We start from the raw sequence: 7,584 nt of genomic DNA on the forward strand, positions 1-7,584 counted from the left end.
GGCACTGATCTCAGTGGATAAGCCTGGTGATTGTCTAAAATTTTCTCTGGAGCAAAAATATTGTTCTTGATTATTAAATGGAGAGTGACTAATATTTTCCCCACTAGGTTCATTTAGGTATCTCTCCTGCAACTTTAGGTCTCTACTTTTGAGCCCACATGAATGAGATGTCCTTAAAGGGCTCAGAGAAATAGTTTGAATATCTCAATGTCTGTCTGCAGAGGAAGTTTGCCTGGTACAAGGGATAGAGTCAGAATAACTACTAAATACACCTCATGATTAGATTATTTTGTCAACCAATTTTAAATTAATTGCTTTTCAACTATGAAAAGGCTAAACATTTAACATTGTGAGTACAAATCAACAGGCTTATTACCTAGTGCTGAGAGACTGATTAAGTTATTAGTTTTGGTGTTTTTATTTTTTAAAAAATTGTTGAAAAACAAGAAAAATATAGAAAATCACCAGCCTTCTTCTCTAAGCAATATCTGACATCTTGCTTTCCTGTTGAACCTAATGTTCCACTTACAAACTCGCTTATCTTCATGACTTATGTTTTGGCTTTATGTTTCTTTTGCACCTTTCTATTTATTTCAGCTTTTATAGATTTGTTTTGAATCATAGCTAACTCTGTGCTACCAGGTGGTGGTGGTGTTGTTTTAGTGTTAACCAGTGGCACACTAGCAGGACTGAACAGTATTAAACAGTGTCATAGTTATGTGTAGAGAAGAGAGCGAAAGATGAGCAATAGATACTGTTGCATATACCCTTGAGCTGCTGGCATTATTCTTCTTCTTCTTCATTTTAATTTCTTGTCTTGGCGTAGTGGGGATCAAGGATTTCGTTTCAGTATTCCTCCTGCCTTTCTTCTTCTTTTTCTCATGCTTCTGTTGGTCATCTGGGCTCTGTGCTTCTCTCTCTGGCCACTGAATCAGTCAACTGTTCTGCCTTACCTTGACTTCTGCTGATGCGCTTCCTGATGAAGATTACGCCTTTAATAAAAACATTTCTTAAGTGAACGTATTTTGGCCTTCTATCATCGTATCATCATCTCTTCATGATCTCTCAGGCAACACAGAAGAGAATCAGTTGAGAAGTAGCGGAGAGGAAGGGGTGGCTCCAGAACAGCATCAGGAAATGTTGAAAGAGGAAGACAAAGAAATTCACTTGACTTCTGATACACTCTGTAATGTTCCTGATGTGTCCACACTGGAAACATCTAAAGAAAAACAACCTACAGAACAGACATGCATTCCCACAGAGGGAGACAGCATTGAAGAACATAGCCACAGCAAGAAGGACTTAAATGTTTACATTAATGAGCATTTAATCACAGAAGCCAAAGATGTAATTGTTTGCCCTAAACTTGTAGAAATTGTATCAAGTGCTGAAGAAAATATTTTAGAAACAGAAACATCTGATGGGGGAGCTTTACGAGAGACAACTAACCCTGATTTAAGGGAGACGGAAAATATAAGCGGTAGTGTTGACACACACAATAATGACATTAGAGAGACATATAATAAAATTTCTGAAGAGCAAGGAAACAAACAGGAAGATGTTGAAAGTAATTTAAGGAATACAGAAGCATGTCCTCAGCAAAGAGTCGCAGAGGATGTTACGAAAAAAAGTTTACCTAATGAGTCCATCTCAGCTGTATCAAAAACCGACACTCAACAAGAACCTGAGAATGCCGAAGAGGCAGAGAATGAAGAGACTGAGGAAATATCTCAGCCTCAGGGTATTACTGCTTCAGGGAAAAAGAAGAAAAAGAAGAGGAGAGGTAAAAAGAAAGGAGGGACTCAGGAGAATAAGAACCGACAAAAAGATGAAACGGAGAAGGAAAACAGCAAAACAGAAAAAGGCATGGAATTAATTAGAAAAGATAATGGCTTAGTGACAGAACCTGAAACCTTGAAAGAATCAGAGATAGATCAAATTAAGAATGAGCAGGAAATGCAAGAAACTGAGGGAGTAGATGCAGTTAAAGTAGCAGAGCCCTCTGAAACTGAACCAAGAATGGGTCATGACGGAAATGAGAAGGAACAAAGTTTAGAAACTGAAATAGTGAAAGAGGCACCTGCTGAATCTCCAGAGGCCAGCCTCAGTGTGTCTGATCTTATTGACAGAGGGTGCACTGGCCCTGACACAGAGTGCATTTTCAGGGCAGACAACTTTACAATTGGAGACATATCCATCAATGATGAAGCTGTCCATAGGGAGTCAGAAAATATGGGGCTTAAAGTTGAGTCCATACATGATTTGAAACCTGGTTCCACATCTGATCACTCAGAAATCATCCTTGAACAAAACAGTAAGGTAAACACTGAAGCTGAAGCACATGTTCCTAACAGCGATGATGTTTCTGCCGATCAGTCTGAATTCACCAACACTTCTGAGAGAAAAGACAGCTTATCAGTCTCACTGCCAAAAACTGATATCAGCACTGATGGACTCAAAAACCTGTCTGCCTCAGAGCTGCTATCAGAGCGATCTATAGCTGAGACATCAGTTAGCAGTGACACTCCTCCCATTAAGGTTTCTGCTAGAGGACCTGAGGAGGCAACTGAGACCATCAAGGACGATGAAGAACCAAGAATAGAGACTGAACCAGAATGCTTTCCTACCAGTGTCATTTCCCTAAGTCATGTTGGTGATGATAATTCAGAGCTAAAACAAGACAGAACAGAAAAGGAGGTGCCTACTAGAAGCACAGAGCAACCTGAAGATTTAGTTAAAACAGACAGCTCCTCACATGAAGGAAAACGTGACAGTTGTAACAGTGCAATGTTGATGACAAACACTGAGCTGGATGAAAAGAGTCTTTTGGAGACTGTAACTGAGGCTGAACCATTTCATAATGTAGAAAGCCAGACATTAGTGTGTGTGGATTATATGGATCAATCAAATGTGGAAGCAGATGTGATCAATACCAGTGAGGTGTTAAATACACCAGACTCTCCAAGAGAAGCTACTGAGATTGGTTCTTCTGATGAACAGGAATCAACTGTTGCAAAAGTTCTAGAACATAAAATAAATCCAAATGATCAGGAAAGTGAGACATCTCTTTGTCCTTTAACGGAGCAACTGCATGAATCCATCCAAATTAAATCTGAAGATAATGAGTCATCTCAACCCACCCAACAAGACAGTGATGAAGAAGATGGTGAAGATGAGGAAGGGCAGTCTTTTGATTTTGATGACATGGATATAGAAGTGGCTGTAGCAGCAGATCTCCCTAAAAATCCAGAACAGGATGACATTGAGGAGGGAACTGCAGTCATATCAGATGACGGCAACATTGAGAGTTCAGCACTGTGCCAAAGTAATACTGAGATAAATGAGAATGCACAAGGCAAGTCAGGTGAAAGCAATGAGGAGAATTGCACAGCTGATGGCAGTAGTCAAACAGAGACACTAGATAAAGAGTCAAATAATATGCCTCAAGACAACCAAAACTCTTCGGCTCATGAGGAAGCCACATCTGAAAAGGGGGAGAATGTGTGTGAGGAGGTGCACAGACCGAAAGAAGAAGTAGTCGTAGCAGATGAGGCAAGGCACATTGTACAGGAAGGAAATGTTTTCAATGTTGGAGAGTTAGGTGCTGTTGCAGAGAACATTAACCTCCCAGTGGAGGAAGGATTAGATGCTGTTAGGCATGAGGAGCAGGGTGAAGATGTGGTTTTATCAAAAGGTGCAGAGGAAGTGGCAAGCAGCAAAGAGTCTCCACAATCAGGGAAAGATGTGAAGAAGAACGGCAAGAAAGGCAAAGGCAAGAGCAAAGAGGAGTGTAAGATGTCGTAGTTCATTACCAGTATGTAGTATAAATGTATTTGGTCTTCCTATTACTATTCTTTGCTTAGCTGTTTACAAAGTGGTAAAATAAGTTACGTGAAAAACCTCAGTGATTGTTTTCCAAATGATGTGTATTTTTAAAAAAAATCTGTATTAACAGCCCACAATCCAAACATCAGTATTCGAGATAATGTGCAAAAAAAATTATTTGTGGAGAGATGAGAATATAAACTGCCAACTGCTAAACTCGCTAACCACAGATTTTCACAATTAGACATAAGGCACTTGATGTACTTGGGTACCATTTATTTAATTACTCATACAGTTATCATGCAGCTTGTTAAATGGATAATATTGCTGTGCAACAACTCTGCAAGTCTCACAGACCATTTATGTTCCAGGACATTCTAGTTTCATGTATTCGTTTTAAAGGTGTACAAGAAATAGCATGTTGGTCTCTAAGACTGCAGGATAGTAACTTGTACCTGTTCTGCTTTATCTGTACTTGTTCAAATGAAAAATGCTCAGGATTCCTGCTCTGTTCACAAGAATGAATAAGATGGTTAAAACCATTTCCATCTACAAGGACACTGAAATCTAAGGCACAAAAATGTATGATAAATGTATGTTTGCATTTGGTTGCACTTAATGGAAAAGATGGTGCCTCCATAATTAAATGCCAATAAATCTTCTTCTGTTACCAGTTTGACATGTTTATCTTAAAGCATTTTGTAATGAAACTCTCTGGGATGATGGCATGATAAAAAGCAACTTGTCAGATCTGAAAATCTCTTTATTCTACACATTAACACTTAGATGTCCATATCGGCATATTGTATGGTCATATAGTGTGAATGGCATCCTAGAAGCTGCGTGCTCTTGCACTAAGACTCCTCTCTACAGTTTGTGCATGCTAACACCCCCCTCCACACTCCGCTCCATCACCCACTACATGGATTCCTGCTCTGTTGCATGCATCCACCTCCCACCCTGACTCAGCCCCCTCCCACCATCTCCTTGGCTCCTTGCGTCCCTGGTATGTTAACATATTTTCTTCTTTTTAAAGATTCTTGCTGCTATAACAGATGTTGTATTATATGCTGTATATGAAATATATGAAGCTCCATTATAATTAATCTTGTGTGACAAAGATGTGAAATGTTATCTTCTCAATCTTTTAGAGATCCGCCTCAGGAAACTGGTGGATGAACGTGAAAAAATGATAGAGCAGGTGAGTGGTTAATGTAGCTGAAAATGTTTACTGCTGGTGTGGTCCTAAGCAAAAATTCTAATTAGAGGTAAAGTGACTCAAAGAGAACTCACTGGATGACATGTTCCTTTATTACAGTTAATATAGACACTAGCTTTATTTTAATTATTTAGCACAAAATGTGTATTAGCCCACAATTATTCCCTAACATTTGTACTGTTTGCTGTGGTTCATGATTGATTAAAAACAACATACTCTCAGCTGCTGTAGGAAATTGCATACTTTAAACACAAAGCTGCATATTTGATACCTGTATTTAAAGCTGCACTGATTTATATTTTCATATTAACAACTGATCAGATTATTCTGCAAATAGTTTTAGCGTCATTGAGCTCATTTGTGATTGTGATTATACATAACCTAATTGTTTCAAATCTAGTGTTCAGCAACAACAAGCAGCTGTTTTCAATGTAACAATTGATAGCACCACTGCACGCTACCTGTTCAGCACCAAGCAGCAGACAAGGGGCCAGATCATTCTCTCAGGCAGGAGCTAAAATGAGAGCGAGCACTGGGCATCAGGCCACCACAACACAAATCCAACAAATGTGTGTGTAAAGGCAACTGTTTGCTAACATGGAATTTATTAGGGCTATGGTATCTAACATTTGGGTATGATGGTTACACCCCCTGTGAAGTTCTGTTCCTAAGTGGGTCAAAAACAAAAAATGCTGATGACATAGAATTACAAAGGCTAATATTTATATAAAATAAAATGGGCGGCAGCATCATGACATGCTTAAAATTAAGCTGAGTGTGTTATTAATGTGACGTTACATGTCCTCTGAAAGGTGAAGAAACTAAAAGCCCAGCTGGAACAGTCACAGAAGAATGGAGCAGATAGCACTTCAAGTCCTGTTGGTGAAATTGTGGAAAATGGCAATGATCCCAACATAGTGGAGCTACAGAGTAAGTACACAAAACAACTTGCACATAAACATTTTTGTAAGTTTGCTATTTAGCCTCACAGGAATGTTTTGTTGTATCTTGTCAGGAGACTCCAACAGGCAAATAAGTGACTTGAAGTTCAAACTCGTGAAGGCAGAACAAGATATCACTGCTTTAGAACAAAATGTAAGCAGAGAAGACCCAGGAGTTCATTCTGCAGTTGAAAACATAAAATTCTCAGTGAAGAAGTCTGTTTTTTTTTGTCCAGGTGACTCGAATGGAAAGCCAAGTGACCCGCTACAAGTCTGCAGCAGAGAATGCAGAGAAAGTGGAGGATGAGCTAAAGGCAGAGAAGCGGAAACTACAGAGAGAGGTAGTGTGTGTTTTCCTATACTGCTAATATTAGGACCTAGCCATACAGGTTCTTAAGTGGTATTTAATTGTAAGTTCTTTCTCTGTTTCACCTAACAGTTGAGGTCAGCATTGGACATGATTGATGAACTTGAGTCAAACAACAGCCATCTATCTAAAAGACTGGAGAAGATGAAATCAAGAAGTGGCATGGCAACAACTCCATAGCAGCGCACCCTTATTCTCCAGTTCCACCTTCTCTATATCCAAAGCTGGCTGATCACATAAAACAACACACCTGCATTCTGGCATTCTCTTTCATCTGCCTGCAAGCAACATTAAGAAATAGAACAAAAAAAATCAAGATAGTCCACAGGTTAGAGAACACCAACAAACAATGTGCCATTTTTGTGTGTTTTCTGTCTGAGAATTCTTTTTAGCTTTGTGCACACACCTATGAAGTGGGGGAGCGGATGTTTATGTACCTCATGGCTTTGGTTGAACCTCTCCACTGCTCTGCTTGGGGGTGAGTGGGCCACATGGAGAACCATGGGACTTTAGCAGCACCAAAAACCTCTCTTTAATGTAGCAAGAGACAAAATGCTGCACTGGCCTCTTTCTGCTGCCTCACATCAAGATTCAGTGTATTCACTTGCCTAGCTCACGTGGGGGACAATTTCAGGAGTACACAGACCCAAGACTGTTATATTCAGCGGATATGAGTGTGAATGAAAGACAAGTGTATTTTCCTTGTCTAAACCTGGCCTCCAAAGCTAAACTGTTTTTAAAAATCCAAATATTTGGGTGTCAGACCACAGTTTGTTAAAACTGCTCAAAACAAAAGGGCTTGAGCTTTTGCAAAGCAGCCCCAATCCAGTAATATCCTCATAGCCAAACAGCCACCAGCGTTAAATTGTAGTTGCTTTTTGTAGCCAGCAGCCTGACACAGGTCAATGAATGTTGAACAGCAACCACCCAAGCTTTTTTTCCTGCTGCATATGGTCAGTCACTGGTTGGCCCTTGTGCACACACACAAATGCTGAGACGTAGAAGAAATGTGACAACAGGGACTCAAAGCTGTGTTAGCGGGATATACTCAACGCACTGGGGAGATGCTGCTTCACTGTTTACAAAGCTTTAAGATGTTTGTAAGGAAACATAAAGGACTGTAATCTTTGTGCAATAAAATGTAAAACCACATAGTATCTGTGCATTATAGTCATGGGCTTCACTACATCTATGGACACATGTCTTATTGGAGTGTTGTTACCCCCTATCTC

The 7,584-nt window shown here is 39.7% G+C and overlaps 1 protein-coding gene across 30 annotated transcripts in view; it reads left to right on the forward strand.

Annotated features, from left to right (window-relative positions):
* lrrfip1a (leucine rich repeat (in FLII) interacting protein 1a) overlaps window positions 1–7,507 on the forward strand; it is a 44,833-nt gene extending 37,326 nt beyond the window's left edge. For 17 of the 30 annotated variants that reach the window (XM_026295167.2, XM_026295166.2, XM_026295152.2 and 14 more), the window contains 2 exons: window positions 1,070–3,790; window positions 4,612–4,748. In XM_026295167.2, the coding sequence (XP_026150952.1) occupies window positions 1,070–3,790; window positions 4,612–4,649 (2,759 nt within the window). In that variant the 3' untranslated portion in view covers window positions 4,650–4,748. Of the gene's footprint in view, window positions 1–1,069; window positions 4,505–4,611; window positions 4,832–4,976; window positions 5,027–5,856; window positions 5,975–6,059; window positions 6,140–6,221; window positions 6,327–6,424 lie in introns of those variants that run through there. The other 13 variants (XM_026295177.2, XM_026295178.2, XM_026295179.2 and 10 more) reach the window with 9 other exon arrangements.
* The last annotated feature ends 77 nt before the right edge of the window (window positions 7,508–7,584 follow it).

The sequence above is a fragment of the Mastacembelus armatus genome, chromosome 21 (assembly GCF_900324485.2).
Source record: "Mastacembelus armatus chromosome 21, fMasArm1.2, whole genome shotgun sequence".
NCBI classification, from domain to species: Eukaryota; Metazoa; Chordata; class Actinopteri; order Synbranchiformes; family Mastacembelidae; genus Mastacembelus; species Mastacembelus armatus.